Below are 17,556 nucleotides of genomic sequence, written 5' to 3' on the forward strand. Positions count from 1 at the left end.
TTGCATGAGTGTAAGTTCTAGGCCCTACGTCTTCCCAAAGGCCTCTTTCAACTGCCTAAAGTCTAGTATTTTTTAAATTTAGAAATTTCCTTTTCTAATTCCATTATGGTCTGTTTTTAAAGTTGATCCTTTTCACCCCAAAGTGGTCTCCCTACAAAATCCAATCAGTAGGGCTTCCCTGGTGGTGCAGTGGTTGAGAGTCTGCCTGCCGTTGCAGGGGACGCGGGTTCGTGCCCCGGTCCGGGAAGATCCCACGTGCCGCGGAGCGGCTGGGCCCGTGAGCCATGACCGCTGAGCCTGCGTGTCCAGAGCCTGTGCTCCGCAACGGCAGAGGCCACAACAGTGAGAGGCCCGCGTACCACAAAAAAAAAAAAAAAAAAAAAAAAAAAAAAAAAATCCAATTAGTACTTTTGTGCTCACCTATCAAATGTTGTAGTTTTACTCATTGCCTAATTTTCCCTCTGCCTCCAAGCAAGCCAGATTCCTAGAGCCAGAGTGTTCTGAGTACAGGTCTTTATTTTCATTTTCGTCCTTGGGTTTTAATGATTCCATTGAGATTTCCCCAGCTTAATTCCAACGACAACATACTCCTTTTACAGTAACACTCCCACTCTCGTGTGTTCCTTGATGTCCTCCACATAGCCCTGCGGTCCAACAGTAATATTCACAACTGTTACTTAAGACTTAGAGATGTGCCTACTTTCTTCTGAAGTAAAAATAAAAAGTAAATACTATACACGCCAGCAAAAATCCAGAGGCTAAAAATCAGTGTCCTGGAACTTCGCTTATTTTAATATGATCTTACTTTGGCTTCAGAAATGAAGTCCAGCACCAAATACTACCTATCTATCATCTATCTATCTATCTATCTATCTATGGTTGCGTTGGGTCTTCATTGCTGCGCGTGGGCTTTCTCTGGTTGTGGAGAGCGGGGGCTTCTCTTGTTGTGGAGCATGGGCTCAGTAGTTGTGGCTCGCGGGCTGTATAGCGCAGGCTTGAGCAGTGGTGGCACATGGGCTTAGTTGCTCTGCGGCATGTGGGCTCTTCCTGGACCAGGGCTTGAACCCACATCCCCTGCATTGGCAGGCGGATTCCCAACCACCGTGCCACCAGAGAAGTTCCAGCACCAAATACTTTTGCAATTAAGGTGCGGAAGTGTTGCCCTTTTCGTAGAGAACTTGTTTATGCAGACTGAGGCAACTGAGACAAACTACCTGGCTCTCCACAGATCCTGGTAACTCCAAATCCTGCTGCTAAATCGAGGCTGTCGCCTGCTAAGCCTACAGCTACACTGGCAGAAGGCAGAATACACACTGGAGCTACCCCACTGCAGGGGCTTCACTCCCTCCATACAGGGCTTTGTCTTCCACACCCAGTCCCCTGTCCATACACTCGGCTAGGTCTGCTGTATCTATTTGCTTCAGCGTGACTGAGGTGTGGTCATACCAAAAGCAAAAAGGTTGAGAGACGGCAAGATTCCACCTGTCTTGCCACAACTACCCTTCTCCTACAAGGGCCACGGGAAAACATGTGCACAGAGGAAAATAAATACTTATTCACGGTGTCTCTCTCTTCTTTAATAAACCTAATTCCAAATGCCACGTTATGTCCCTAAATGGGCTAACACACATCCCCATGGAGGACTCCTTTTATTTACACATTTAATCTTAAAGGTAGCCTATAAACCAAGAAAGTTGGGTGGCTTCCTATTCCCTTCCCTCAGGGTCATACCCGTCTACCACACTGATGCCAGAAAAGACCAGAAGGGACCCTATGGAAAAAGACACCAACCAGCTGGAGAGAAGTCTATTTGCCAGAGTGCCTGGAACAGAGTTGCTCTAGCCCACAGGTTGCAGACCTTCCCAGAGCATGTCTGCATGCATTCCCTCTTCATCTTACTAAGCACGTGGAAGGAAAAGAGATAATCCAAAGATCCCCAAAGAAAATAAGTCACACTGTTAGCACTTTGCTCCATGATCCTTTTCATGATCATGAAAAGGACCAGTCCATGGTGGGATTCTATATAACTGGTGATGAAAAGGGAGAGGGAAGCAACATGTGAGCCTCCCCTTGTCAACTATTTATTGAAATAGTCTTCTCTTTTTCCTAATTTAATTTCCCTCAGTCTTCAAGAGTCAGCTCAAGTTCTGCCTCTTTTAATAAGCCTTCCAAAGCCACCCACATCCATGGGAGTCTATCTTTTCTTTATACCCAACATCACCATTTCCTTACCACCACTCATTCCTGAAACTCAGCAAATGTTAGACTGGTTTAATTTGGGATGTCCAGACAACAAGGCTGGAAAGCTGTGTGATGATGTTAGCTGAAGGTACAGAAGCTCAGGAGCACACAAAAATGTGAATAAAAAGGTGAAATTAAAGGGGATCGAGGTTACGAATTAAAGCATTAAATTAAAACAGAATTTAAGAAAAGTAAACAAAACATCTGATAAATAATAGGGAAATATTATAAGGTACAAATATAAGATATATTGTATCTTCCAGGAAAGCAATGTTAAAATAAATTTCTAAAGCCTTAAAAAGGAACAATAAAAAGATGGCAAGGACAATAGCAAATTAGCAGTGCTCTCAGAAATGACCATTTAAAATATACCGCTATTTAATTATATTATTTTTAAATGAGAATGCTATATATGAATTTTCAACTACCTTAACTATACAAAGTATCTTCTAGCTATTCACTTTTCTACATAATTACAAAGGCAACCATTTATTAGTATCTTTATCTGATTAATTATTATTTCTCAGACAAAGGTAATATAGATGGTTCTATGTTCTTTGAACACATAGAAGATATATGACTTGAAGTAACACAATGGACCCAAACTGAATTTTTGACCCTAGGTAAAATAATTTCTCCAAGCTTCAAGTTTCTCAATATTAAATGGAGATCGTATTTATTCTACCCTAGTGACATTGTTGTTATAAGATCAACTTATCATTGACATTTTAAAATGATATTATATAAATATTTTTTAAAATATAAAGCACTATAAGATACTAAGCCTTCCTTGTTAGTTGTATCATTTATTTATGGAGAGAACGAGACTAATTTTAACAGAAACTTCAGTAAGTGATCATAATCATCCATAAAATTGGCTATGATTTTCCACATACGAAAAGGAAATTCTCTAACGTCTCTTTTCATAAACTATTTTAAAAGACATTAAGAGCCATTCGCAATTTTTCTGGAACTATGAACATTCATGGAATGGGACAGTACAATCATTTCAGCAATTTCATGCAATTTCACAGTTCCATTTTATGCCAATGATGCATAATTTAACTATATAACCCATGATGAGTAAGCAATTGTGAGTAATTTTTATTTTTTCTATGAAGATTTTCAGATACTCTTACCCACAGATAAAATGAGAACAATTCTAGATCCTAATTTTAAAAATGCTATTTAGGTAAAAACAAAAGTGTCTGAAATAGTTCTCACTGTTGACTGCTATGAACTGAATTGTGTCTCCCCGTCAACCCCACAAAATTCATATGCTGAAGCCCTAACCCCCAACAGGATGTTATATGGAGATAACAGGAGGTAATTAAGCTTAGACAGGTCATGAGAATGGGGTCCTCATGATAGGACTTAGTGCCTTTATAAGAAGAGACGCCGGAGCTCTTGCTTCCTCTCTCTGTCTCCGCCATGTGAAGGCACAGCAAGAAGTTCTACAGTATTCTGCTATGGTCGACAGAGCAAATACATTGGCAGTATAAATGTTCCCACTAAAAGCTAACTCATTAGTAATAAAGCATGTTCATTGAAAAGTATGTTATATTAGCTAAAAATATTTTAAGCAGACCTCAATTGTTGCATATTATACCAACAGGTTTAACCTTGCTAAGGTAAGGGAATCGTTGAATAAATGATGGTAAATTCCCACAATGTAAAACCATGAAACCATTAAAGAGCACATCTAATTTAGGAGGATATTTCAAAGAAAAAGCTTGTAGTATAAGGCAAATACATATGCTACTATATACGATAAGATCCAATGGCATACAGAGAAAACAATGAGTGTGCATGTGTGTGCAGATGCATATTTAAAGGTGTATTAAGAAATTAACCAAATTTTAACTGAGGATATTCAGTATTTCTAAGCCTTCTGTAATGAATGCATGTTGCTACTATGATCAGAAAACAATAAACCATTTTAAAAGATTAACATTAACAGTGCTAAAAGAATGAATCAATACTCGAAATGCCTTAGCTGTAGAAAAACATGACAATGAAAATGAAAACAGAAAGTTAAAGGAACATGAATTCCAACAGATACCCTTCAAATTTCCTTAAAAATCACTGACTGAAATAAAACTGATTTATAAAAATCATCCTTAAACTTTTTCAAGAATATTGAACATTAATCATTACACTTATAAAAAAGAACATGTATTTTGGAAATGTAAAAAAAATCTAATTACCTAGATAAAGTTTGATGGCTTACTAGCAAATCTTTAAAGGTCAATTCTTACTTCATTCATTCTTCCCTTCAACAAAAATTTACTGCACACCTGCTACGTGCCAAGACCTATCGGCACAATGGTGAACTGGATGCATATGTGTGGTGTCTATTGTCTTGCAGCTTAGTGGAGACTAACCTTAAAGAAATAGTTACTCACTTTGTCAAAGTGAAATATTGATAAGTTTTACAAAGGAGGAGAAATACAAAATGAGTCTTTGCTGGTGTGGGAACGAGGATGGTAATGTATGAGTTTTCCCTTATTATGAGTAAAACGCTTACTTTATCTTAACCAGAATCTCTTTAAAAAAAAAAATTTTACCGATGTATAGTTGATTTACAATGTTGTGTTAATTTCTACTGTACAGCAAAGTGATTCAGTTTTACATATATATATATATATATTCTTTTTCATATTCTTTTCCATTACGGTTTATCACATGATATTTTAACCAGAATCTCTTTTAGTCCAAATGTTAAGGGGAAAGCTATAGAGATGGAATTACAGGCTGAAGGAACAGGATGAGCAAAAGACACACCGATGGGTAAGCACAGGGCTCTGTGAAGGCAAAGATGGGCTCTGGAGCTAGAAAAGTGGACATGGTCCACAATGCAGAGACACTCATAGCTGCTGAGCCGGACAAGATCAAGAGGGAGAAACTACTGAGGAAGAATGAAGAAGACCGAGGACCGCTGTGGGCGGGGTTCAGCGGCGGGAGGAGGATGAGGACCCACAGACAGAGGCAACGTGCTGAGAGAGAGGAGCAAGAGCGGAAGCAGGGCGTCCCAGTCCCAGGCGCAAGGGACAGGCAGGGCGCCTTGTCAAAAGGTGCACAAAACTCAGAAAAATGAACACTTGAAGCCCCTGCATTCAGAATCTCAGAAATAATCTTTGAGAGAGCACATTCAGTAGAGTGGTGAGCGCAGAGCGAGTGGACAAGTGGATACTGAGTAAACGAAGGCACTTAGCTAGCAGAGAAAAAAACTCCAAGAAATCGTCAGTCAAAGGAAGGAAATAAATAGGGACAACTAGGATGATGGCTTAGGGGGCAGCAGCGTCCAGTCCAGGGAGGGTTGTGTTTTTTTTTTTTTTAAAGAGGAATTGAAAATGTATCCTAGGGAAGGGCTAACTGTTGCACCAAAGTCATGGAGGAAGTTTGAGGCTAGGATTGCCTGACACAGGCGGAGAGACTGACACTGACTGACGGGAGGGAAAAACTCCTCCCAAGAGAGCAAAGGTTAAAGACCGGGATTTGAGGTGGAGAGGGAAGATGGGCAGCTCCTGTCTGACTGCTGCAAGCTCCTCCGTAACAGGGAGATGAGATCATGTTCTTAGAGCGCAGAAGCCATCGGTAGCTTCTCTCCCCTGGCAACAGATGATGCTCTTCACCTTGGTGAGGCCAGCTTCAGCTTCAGTCAGTCTTCCCAGGATGTCTGTCTCACGACAGACTCAACCACTCAGCAACCATGAGCAGACGCTGTCATCACTGCTCCTCAGGGTGACGTTTTCGAATAAGCAAGAGATAAAGGAAAATTCTGGATATTTGTTCACTTTCCTTTTCTGATCAATGCCAGAGACAGTCAGACAGACCAACAGAAGAGAGAGAGAGAGAAAAACTCACCCTCAGAATACGTAAGCACTACATGAGGCACAAGACTACTTAACAAAGAAAAAAGGAGCAATCTCAGATTCGACAATTTTTCTTAAAGTTCTGGTACAATTAATCTATGACAAACAATATATAATGGAAATAGCCTCTTCAATAAATGGTGTTGGAAAAACTGGACAGCTACATGCAAAAATAAGTAATCCAACTGGACTACTTTCTCATGCCATATACAAAAATAAACCATATACAAAAATAAACTCCAAGTGGATGTAAGATGTGAAAGCACAAAACTCCTAGAATAAAATGCAGGTAGTATGCTTTTTGAGATCAGTTTTAACAATTTTTTTTGGATATGTCTCCTCCGCCAAAGGAAATAAAAATGAAAACAAACACATGGGATTACATCAAACTTGAAAGCTTTTTGCACAGTGAAGGAAACTCAACCAAACAAAAAGGCAGACTACTGAATGGGAGAAGATATTTGCAAACAATCTATCTGATAAGGGGTTAATATTCAAAATGTACAAATAACTCATACAACTCAACATCAAACAAACAACCCAATTAAAAAAATGGAAAGAAGACTTGAATGGACATTTTTCCAAAGAAGACATACAGATGGCCAAGAGATATATGAGAAGATACTCAACATCACGAATCATCAGGAAAAGGCAAATCAAAACCACAGTGAGATATTACCTAACACCTGTCAGAGTGACTATTATCAAAAAGACAACAAATAGCAAGTGCTGATGAGAATGTGAAGAAAAAGGAACCCTTGTGCACTGTTGGTGGAAATGCAAATTGGTGCAGCTACTATGTATCAACGTACAGTGAAAGCAGTAAGAAGGTTCCTCAAAGAATTAAAAATTGAACTACCACGCAATGCAGCAATTCTATTTCTGGGTATTTTTCCAAAGAAGACAAAAACACTAATTCAAAAAGATATATGCACCCCTATGTTCACTGCAGCACTGTTTACAACAGCCAAGATATGGAAGCCACCTAGGGACCCATCAATATGTGACTGGATGAAGAAGATGTGGTACACCCACATACCCACCCCCCCACACACAATGGAATGTTACTCAGCCCTAAAAAATGAAATAAAAACAATTTTATTTTATATTGGAGTATAGTTGATTAACAATGATGTGTTAGTTACAGGTGTACAGCAAAGTGATTCAGTTATACCCATACAAGTATCCATTCCTTTTCAAATTCTTTTCCCATTTATGTTATTACAGAATATTGAGCCAAGTTCCTTGTGCTATATAGTAGCGCCTTGTTGGTTATCTATTTTAAATATAGTCGTGTATACATGTCAATCCCAAACTCCCAATCTATCCCTCCCCTCCCGCATTTTCCCCTGGTAACCATAAGTTCGTTCTCTAAGTCTGTGTTTCTGTTTTGTAAATAAGTTCATTTGAAACTTATTTACAAAATGAAACCTTGCCATTTGAGACAACATGGATGGACCTAAAGAGTATCATACTAAATGAAATAAACCAGACAAAGACAAATACCATATCATTTCATATATGTAGAATCTAAAAAAACAAAACAAAGAACAAATAACAAAACAGAAACAGACTCATAGATACAGAGAACAAGCAAGTGGTTGTGGGGCGGGGTGTGGGGGGGTGAGTGAAATAGGTAAGAGAGGTCAAGAGGTACAAACTCCCAGTTACAAAATAAACAACATCATGGGGAATATAGAAAGTATTGTAATAACTTTTTATTATGTCAGATGGTAACAAACATCATTTTGTAACATATAAAAATACCGAATCACTATGTTGTGCACCTGGAACTAATGTAGTGTTGTAGGTCAGTTATACTTTGATTAAAAAAACAGATCTCATACATTTTAAACAAAGGAAGAACTTCCCTGGTAGCACAGTGGTTAAGACTCTGCGCTCCCAGTGCAAGGGGCCCGGGGTTCAATCTCTGGTCAGGGAACTAGATCACACATGCCACAACTAACAGTTTGCATGCCACAACTAAGGAGACCATGAGCCACAACTAAGGAGACCATGAGCTGCAACTAAGACCCAGCGTGACCAAATAAATAAATTTTTTTAAAAAAGCAGCCCTAAACACAGGAAGAATATGTTTCTATAATTCTGTTTTTATTATTAAACCCTCAGATACAATTAGCAAAAGGTTACTTGGTCCTTAAGCCACCAAAGTTAAAGAATATTGAAAAGAGTCTCTTAAACTTAAGCCACCAAAGTTAAAGAATATTGAAAAGAGTCTCTTAAACTTCTCAAAAACAGTGGGTTATTGATCTCTGCCGTATAGGGTATGTTCTATCTGTTCTAGAGCAATAACACAGACCAGAGAACTCTGCACCTCAATTTACATTCAGTGGCACTCCCAGACCAGCGTTACAAGTAAATGTTTCACAAACTATTAAATATAATTGATGGGCTCTAAGTAGCTAACTTAGAGAATCTAATGTTTCTATAAAACGGTTCACATTTTGGAACCTGATTATTAGCAACCTTAAGGGTATGTTAATGAAATGCATTTAAAATGTGTTTTAGAGGTGATGAAATTGCACAAATCCATCCATATTTTCTTACTATTCTACTGATGATCAATAATAGCATATATTTATGCTACCTAAGTTACAGGATTAATCATTGCAATGTAAGAAAAGTTAACAGAACTGAATTCTGGAAAGAAATCATAAAGATCAGATCAGAAATAAATGAAAAAGAAAGGAAGGAAATGATAGCAAAGATCAATAAAACTAAGAGCTGGTTCTTTGAGAAGATAAACAAAATTGATAAACCATTAGCCAGACTCATCAAGAAAAAGAGGGAGAAGACGCAAATCAATAGAATTAGAAATGAGAAAGGAGACGTAGCAACGGACACTGCAGAAATAGAAAAGATTATTAGAGATTATTACAAGCAACTGTATGCCAATAAAATGGACAACCTGGAAGAAATGAACAAATTCTTAGAAATGCACAACCTGCCAAGACTGAACCAGAAAGAAATAGAAAATATGAACAGACCAATCACAAGCACTGAAATTGAAACTGTGATTAAAAATCTTCCAACAAACAAAAGCCCAGGACCAGATGGCTTCACAGGCGAATTCTATCAAACATTTAGAGAAGAGCTAACACCTATCCTTCTCAAACTCTTCCAAAAGATAGCAGAGGGAGGAACACTCCCAAACTCAGTCTATGAGGCCACCATCACCCTGATACCAAAAACAGACGTCAGAAAGAAAGAAAACTACAGGCCAATATCACTGAAGAACATAGATGCAAAAATCCTCAACAAAATACTAGCAAACAGAATCCAACAGCACATTAAAAGGATCATACATCATGATCAAGTGGGGTTTATTCCAGGAATGCAAGGATTCTTCAATATACGCAAATCAATCAACATGATACACCATATCAACAAACTGAAGGAGAAAAACCATATGATCATCTCAATAGATGCAGAGAAAGCTTTTGACAAAATTCAACACCCATTTATGATAAAAACTCTCCAGAAAGTGGGCATACAGGAAACTTTCCTCAACATAATAAAGGCCTTATATGACAAACCCACAGCCAGCATCGTTCTCAATGGTGAAAAACTGAAACCATTTCCACTAAGATCAGGAACAAGACAAGGTGGCTCACTCTCACCACTCTGATTCAACATAGTTTTGGAAGTTCTAGCCACAGCAATCAGAGAAAAAAAAGAAATAAAACGGATCCAAATCGGAAAAGAAGAAGTAAAGCTGTCACTCTTTGCAGATGACATGATACTATACATAGAGAATCCTAAGGATGCTACCAGAAAACTATGAGAGATAATCAATGAATTTGGTAAAGTAGCAGGATACAAAATTAATGCACAGAAATCTCTGGCATTCTTATACATTTATGACGAAAAATCTGAGAGGTAAATTAAGAAAACACTCCCATTTACCACTGCAACAAAAAGAATAAAATATCTAGGAAGAAACCTACCTAAGGAGACAAAAGACCTGTATGCAGAAAATAAGACACCGATGAAAGAAATTAAAGATGATATAAATAAATGGAGAGATATACCATGTTCTTGGATTGGAAGAATCAACATTGTGAAAATGACTCTACTACCCAAAGCAATCTACAGATTCAATGCAATCCCTATCAAACTACCACTGGCATTTTTTACAGAACTAGAACAAAAAACTTCACAATTTGTATGGAAACACAAAAGATCCTGAATAGCCAAAGCAATCTTGAGAAACAAAAATGGAGCTGAAGGAATCAGGCTCCCTGACTTTAGACTGTACTACAAAGCTACAGTAATCAAGACAGTATGGTACTGGCACAAAAACAGAAATATAGATCAATGGAACAGGATAGAAAGCCCAGAGATAAACCCACACACGTACGGTCACCTTATCTTTGATAAAGGAGGCATGAACATACAGTGGAGAAAAGACAGCCTCTTCAATAAGTGGTGCTGGGAAAACTGGACAGCTACATGTAAAAGTATGAAATTAGAACACTCCCTAACACCATACACAAAAATAAACTCAGAATGGGTTAAAGACCTACATGTAAGGCCAGACACTATCAAACTCTTAGAGGAAAACATAGGCAGAACACTCCATGACATAAATCACAGCAAGATTCTTTTTGACCCACCTCCTACAGAAATGGAAATAAAAACAAAAATCAACAAATGGGACCTAATGAAACTTAAAAGCTTTTGCACAGCAAAGGATACCATAAACAAGACCAAAAGACAACCCTCAGAATGGGAGAAAATAGTTGCAAATGAAGCAACCGACAAAGGATTAATCTCCAAAATTTATAAGCAACTCATGCAGCTCAATAACAAAAAAACAAACAACCCAATCCAAAAATGGGCAAAAGACCTAAATAGACATTTCTCCAAAGAAGATATACAGATTGCCAACAAACACATGAAAGAATGCTCAACATCATTAATCATTAGAGAAATGCAAATCAAAACTACAATGAGGTATCATCTCACACCGGTCAGAATGGCCATCATCAAAAACTCTAGAAACAATAAATGCTGGAGAGGGTGTGGAGAAAAGGGAATACTCTTGCACTGCTGGTGGGAATGTAAATTGATACAGCCACTATGGAGAACAGTATGGAGGTTCCTTCAAAAACTACCATATGACCCCGCAATCCCACTACTAGGCATATACCCTGAGAAAACCATAATTCAAAGAGTCATGTACCAAAATGTTCATTGCAGCTCTATTTACAATAGCCAGGACATGGAAGCAACCTAAGTGTCCATCAACAGATGAATGGATAAAGAAGATGTGGCACATATATACAATGGAATATTACTCAGCCATAAAAAGAAATGAAACTGAGTTATTTGTAATGAGGTGGATAGACCTGGAGTCTGTCATACAGAGTGAAGTAAGTCAGAAGGAGAAAAACAAATACCGTATGCTAACACATATATATGGAGTCGAAGGGAAAAAAAGTCATGGAGAGACTAGGGATAGGACAGGAATAAAACACAGACCTACTAGAGCATGGACTTGAGGATTTGGGGAGGGGAAAGGGTAAGCTGTGACGAAGAGATAGAGTGGTATGGACATATATACACTACCAAATGTAAAATAGATAGCTAGTGGGAAGCAGCCGCATGGCACAGGGAGATCAGCTCGGTGCTTTGTGACCACCTAGAGGGGTGGGATAGGGAGGGTGGGAGGGAGGGAGATGCAAGAGGGAAGAGATATGGGAACATATGTATAACTGATTCACTCTGTTGTAAAGCAGAAACTAACACACCATTGTAAAACAGTCAGACTCCAATAAAGATGTTGGGAAAAAAAAAAAAAAAAGACCTTTGGGTAGTATGGCCCATCCAGTCGGGGCCAGCCAGGGAGGCTCGGCCGGTACAGTCGGAGGGCACAGGGCGCATGCGCCCTGCGGCTGGGGGCTGGGCAGGGCCGTCTGGCTCGGTCGGGCAGGGGATGAGCTCGGCACGGGACCGCAGGGCTAGCAGGCTGCTGAAGGTGGCCTAGGTGGCTGGCCGAGTACTTAGGATTTAACGTATTTTTGCTGAACTTACCAAAAAAAAGGCGCTTGGGATGATGGATTAACAAGAACATTGAAATGCTGTGAAAAGTTTCAAATTGGAGCATACTGAATTTTCATCCTAGTCCAGCAGCTCTGCTGCTCACTTAAATACAGATGAATGAAGACCCCATTCGGGAAGACACCTGGCCAGCAGTCCAGAGATGATGCAGGCCATGCTGCAAGCATGATGAAGAAACGAACATCCCACAAAAAACACCGGACCAGTGTGCGGCCGAGCAAACCTGTTTCCCAGCCCCGGAGGAACATCGTAGGCTGCAGGATTCAGCATGGGTGGAAAGAGGGGAATGGCCCCACCACCCAGTGGAAAGGAACCATTCTGGACCAGGTGCCTGTAAATCCTCTGTATCTTATAAAATACGATGGATTTGACTGGATTTATGGACTAGAACTTAATAAAGATGAAAGAGTTTCTGCGCTTGAAGTCCTCCCTAATGGAGTTGCAACATCTCGAATCAGTGACGCACACCTAGCCGACACGATGATTGGCAAAGCAGGGGAGCACATGTTTGAGACGGAGGATGGCTCTAAAGACGAGTGGAGGGGAATGGTCTTAGCACGCGCTAATGAACACATGGCTTTACATCACCTATGAAAAAGATCCTGTCTTGTACATGTACCAGCTCTTAGATGATTATAAAGTAGGTGACCTTCGCATTATGCCCGATTCTAATGATTCACCTCCAGCAGAAAGGGAACCGGGAGAAGTTGTGGACAGCCTGGTAGGCAAACAAGTGGAATATGCCAAAGAAGATGACGCTAAAAGGACTGGCACGGTCATTCATCAAGCAGAAGCCAAACCATCTATTTCACCAAGTTTGATGATGATTTCCATATTTATGTCTACGATTTGATGAAAACATCCTGGATGTCATCACGAACTTTGCCAAATTTGTGCAACTACTAAATGTATAATTTGTAGACATAAAGACTTGATTGCTTTCCAGTTTAATGAAAACTTAAACGTCCCTGTGAACCAACAATCTCTGCCAGCAGAACTGGTTTTGTTCTGAATAGTACAGACTTAGGTGAACACAAAGCATTTTGTGTAAGGAACTCCTTCCTCTTAAAAGAAGTCTATCTGTTTGGAAGGAACTTACAGGCAAGTCTGGTAAAAGTTAAGCTAGTATTACAGTCATTTAAAACTGCAGTAGATCTTATCCACTTTCCCCTTCATGCTTAACACTCTAATTCTGCTGCCACAATGCAAGCATAGTTCGGTATTTTTGTTATTGCCTTTTTTTGAGATATATATGTATCTATATCTACCTACCTATCTATATCTGGGTGTATACATATAAAATGTATATATACATACAAACAGATCTGTGTGTACACACACACACACTTCATGGGCAGTCCTTTCTTTGTGGGTTGGAGTGGGGCTTACATAATTTTCTCCAGTCTAACAGGAGTGCTGACCCAAGCCATTTGTATTCAGTGTATTCAGTGTATTACTGCTGTTTATTCAAAATCAAGTTTGGGCACAGGAAGCGCATCAGGACATTCAGCTTGTTTTGAAAGTCAAGTTCAGAGCACCATTTCAGTCTGGAGGCTTTAAAGTGTAAATTCAAATATGAATCACCTGTGAACATTTAACGACCCACATTAGAATTTTACAAAACAGTAGAAATCTGGGTAAAAGTCTGCCTTTAATTCTAAACTTTGTACATTGTTTACATTTTTTATCATAAATACTTCTTTTTAAGCAAAGCCCAGGTACTTGGTCCACATAGTGTAATGCAGGTGTATTTTGGATGAAACATTTGGTCCATTATTTGTACAAATTAGTAATCTGGATTTTAGTACATGGATTTAAAAGGTAACAGTATATCAGTGGTTTCTGTGTATTTGGTTAAGTTCCTGGAAGAACATAGTGCTTTTATATTAGAAAGGTAAGTTTAAGAATGGCAGTGTTGCCTTTTAACAAGTTCTCTGGGATACCTTTATTTTTATTACTAATATTACTGATATATGATTACGGTCAGAAGGCTCTTCCCCCTCGGCTTTTCCCCTCAAAGAATGCCTAGACAAATAACAGCTTAAATTCCTGACATCTTTTGTGGTGCTGTATGTTCTTGCTCACGGTGTGCTGTTGCTGTGGATTCATTCCATTTGGTGGATCTTTGCCACATCAGGGTCAGTCACCTGCACTGGCTTGTGGGTGTGACTGACAGCAGCCCTTAGCCATTGAATCCTTCCCTGCAAGTTGTCCTTAACTAAAATAGAACTGCAAAAGTGGTTCGTTTAGAAGCAAAACGTCAGACTATCACTTTGTTTTGGATGATCCCTGGCAGTTTGAAAGCTAGGAGAAAGATGGTTTGTGAAACCAGTCTTGTGGAGATTGAAAATCTTACCTAAGATTCGGGCAGAAAGCTTAAATGCATATGAATCTCAGCCAAACACCAGGTCTGTGTGACGTCTGTCATGGCTGTTCTTGATGTTAAGAGATTCTGTAGTTTCAAGGCCGTGCTCTGCGTGGTTTGTGTCATGTCCGTTTTCGCCTTCAGGAAGGCTGTGCCTTGTGCTGGTGGGTGGTTACCTCGCGCACCATGTAAATACAGCACCCCACTTCTCTCCAGCGTGCCCAGTGCCTCACCGAGGGCAGCCAGGGGTGAGCTTCTCCATGCAGTGGGTACCCAAGTCTTAGATGTTCCTCCTGTGCTTGAAACGAGTGTCATGCTACAGATCTGTCATCTGTTCTCCCGGAGGCTCCTGTAAGAGTTCCTGCATGTGACTCTCAAGGCTGAGCCAAGCTCCCCGTGCCCCAGTGGACACGTGTGGCTCAGAGAGGGAGTTGTCCAGCGTGCACTGCATGAACAGGACACAGTGACTTCAGACTGAAAAACAAAGTCCTTTGGAGGTATCCTGAGGGTTGGGTCAGTTGAAACATTTCTGGCATTACTTAATGACTTGCATTGTGGTTTTTCTGCAAGTACCTTTAGCAACTTTTAATACCACGTGATCTCTCTAAATGAATGTGACGTGTGATTTATTATCATCATTATTTTAATCATTGTTCCATTTATTGCCTTTAGGGTTGAAGGAGGGGGAAGGGTTTTGTTGTTGCTGTTTTTCCTTTTTGTTCCCATTCTTTTTTCTTTCGGTGGCTTAAACCACACACACTTCCTGACGCCCTGACTAACTCTGCTCCCCGGGCGAGTAGTTCAGCCTTTGTCTAGGCTCATGTTTCAGATCTGCATATGCATTGCTTGCATTTTCCTGGTATCGGAATGTTGGTTCCTTGTTCTAGGAATACAACATTAATCTCGAAAATTATCATGGGACTTGCGACAACACAAGACATGAAACTCTGTATAAAATGTATTGGCCTTTCTCACTGACCTGCTACAGTATCATCATGTCGTGTCATGTGTGTGTGCATGTGTGATGTCTGGCTGCCATGTAAAGCTTCAAAGGAAAACCTTAAAAGCAGACCATCCTTTTTTGCATGCTCTATTCTAAGCAGAATGTTCAATGTAACTAACTAAAATTGCATGTTAAATATATTTCAGTTTTTTCTTTTCTATCTTTGTTTTTATTTCTTTTCAGTTTCTGTATATTTGCTTAATTGTGCTGTTTTAGTGGTTGTAGGATAAAGATGTGCTGGTGAAGCAAATGTAGTGCCAACAGAAGGTGATTTTCCAGTTGTGCATGTCATGCAGCATTGAAGGGACTGTGCATTCTTCAAACAATCACAGTTGCTTCTAAACCAGATTTCATTTCTATTATTGTTTTACATGCCAAACCCCGAAGTGCATTGGTGTTGAATCTCTGAACACTGTGGACCTGTTAGAAGACTGTTTTGATGGTCACAAATTGTAGTGCCTGAAAACATTCTTCAAGCTGATTGTCTTAAAAAAAAAAAAAAAAAAAAAGAAAGTTCTCCAAAGACAAAACAGGAATTATTGTAACAGAAAATAATTACGGTCAAAATGTCTGTGGTTCCTTGGAAATGCTATGCTTTTTGTATTTTCCATCATTAGTGCAGTTTGAACGAATGTGTATAGTTCAGAGGTCTTTGTGTTCTGAATACCTAATTTTAAAATTAGGTAAATGACCTCATCTTTCAAGCTTGAATTCATTTTTAATTTTAATTTTATTTTATACAATGTGTAGACAGTTCCCTGTTCTCTGCATTTAGAAGTATAAACTATATAAATCTGTTAGTTCTGTAAGTAATTTTTATAATTATGATGTAACTCTATCCTATCCTTAAAACATTTAAAATAAACCCTTTATGTGCAAAAATAAATAAATAAAAAATAATAAAAAGACCTTTGAAATCCAATTGCTTTGGGAAAGAATTACCTTTAAAGATGTGTTTGCTCTATGCATTTCTATAATGATTGTTAGAAAAATCTTTTTAAAAATATAAAGTCTAATAACATTGGAGGTATTTTCCTTGATGGTAATAGAGAATACATCTGTTTCTCCAAGAAAAATTTAACTTGACTTTTGAAATAGCAAACAGAAGTCTTATTATAAGGCTTAGTATTTAAGGTCCATGCAATGGTATCTGTGCTACCAAATCTTAGCCAAAAACAACAACAAAAAAATCAATCAACAAATTTTGAATGAATGCCTTACTATGTTCTCAGCACTTTTTAATACGCATTATGATAAAGAAAAGTATAAATGTTCGTACTTAATCTTACTTAAATAGAACTGTTTAACACACACACAAACTAACGGCAGACAATTTTAGATAATACACGTAAAGTGTCAAGCTTTTGAGTACAGAATACTGTATATACAGCATGAGAGGTTTTCAGTAGAGGAACTGGATGAAGACTGCAGTAAACAGAAAGACTTGAAAGGACAAAGGCCGGTGGAGAGAACTGTGAAGAAATCAACCTGAGTTAAGGCACAAGACCGGAATGGTTTTGGTGGGTGGCTGGTATGGTCAGATAATCCTGAACAGAGAGACGCGTGAGTGCCAGGGAAAGCCAGATAGAGTCAAAAAGTTCCTGGTGATGAGTTCTGTCCCTGCAATTTAACTGGGAAATGAGTCTCTCTAAGAATCTTAGGAGATTTAGAATCTATACATATTTTTCTGTCTGTATGCTCACAGTGGTGCTGGACAATGATTCTAAGACATACATTTCTTTTCACCCACATTTAAACATCTCATAAGTTGAAAAGAATCTTATAATTTTTGTGTATCACAGATGGACAGCATTTTTTCCCCTCTAAGTGGTACATAAAATAATGATGCATCTTAAAAATCAACTACCACCACGAATCAAGAGTGCTATGAAGTCATTAGGAAAAATGAATGAGTAAAGTATTTTACGTTTAAAGTAGAACATAATCAATTCTCAATTCTGAAAAAAATTGTCTGAACCTCTTGCTCA

At 38.9% G+C, this 17,556-nt stretch overlaps 2 protein-coding genes across 11 annotated transcripts in view; one reads left to right on the forward strand and one right to left on the reverse strand.

Annotated features, from left to right (window-relative positions):
- The window catches only part of FAM184A (family with sequence similarity 184 member A), a 116,233-nt gene that overhangs the window by 62,678 nt on the left and 35,999 nt on the right, over window positions 1-17,556 (reverse strand). The gene's annotated exons all lie outside the window — the stretch shown is intronic.
- LOC136792414 (spindlin-1-like) lies at window positions 12,224-13,053 on the forward strand. Its single transcript, XM_067011271.1, has 2 exons — window positions 12,224-12,527; window positions 12,823-13,053. The coding sequence occupies exons 1-2, from the start codon at window positions 12,300-12,302 to the stop codon at window positions 13,051-13,053; spliced, it is 459 nt and encodes a 152-aa protein (XP_066867372.1). The 5' UTR covers window positions 12,224-12,299.

This window comes from Kogia breviceps, chromosome 13 (assembly GCF_026419965.1).
Source record: "Kogia breviceps isolate mKogBre1 chromosome 13, mKogBre1 haplotype 1, whole genome shotgun sequence".
Classification (NCBI taxonomy): Eukaryota; Metazoa; Chordata; class Mammalia; order Artiodactyla; family Physeteridae; genus Kogia; species Kogia breviceps.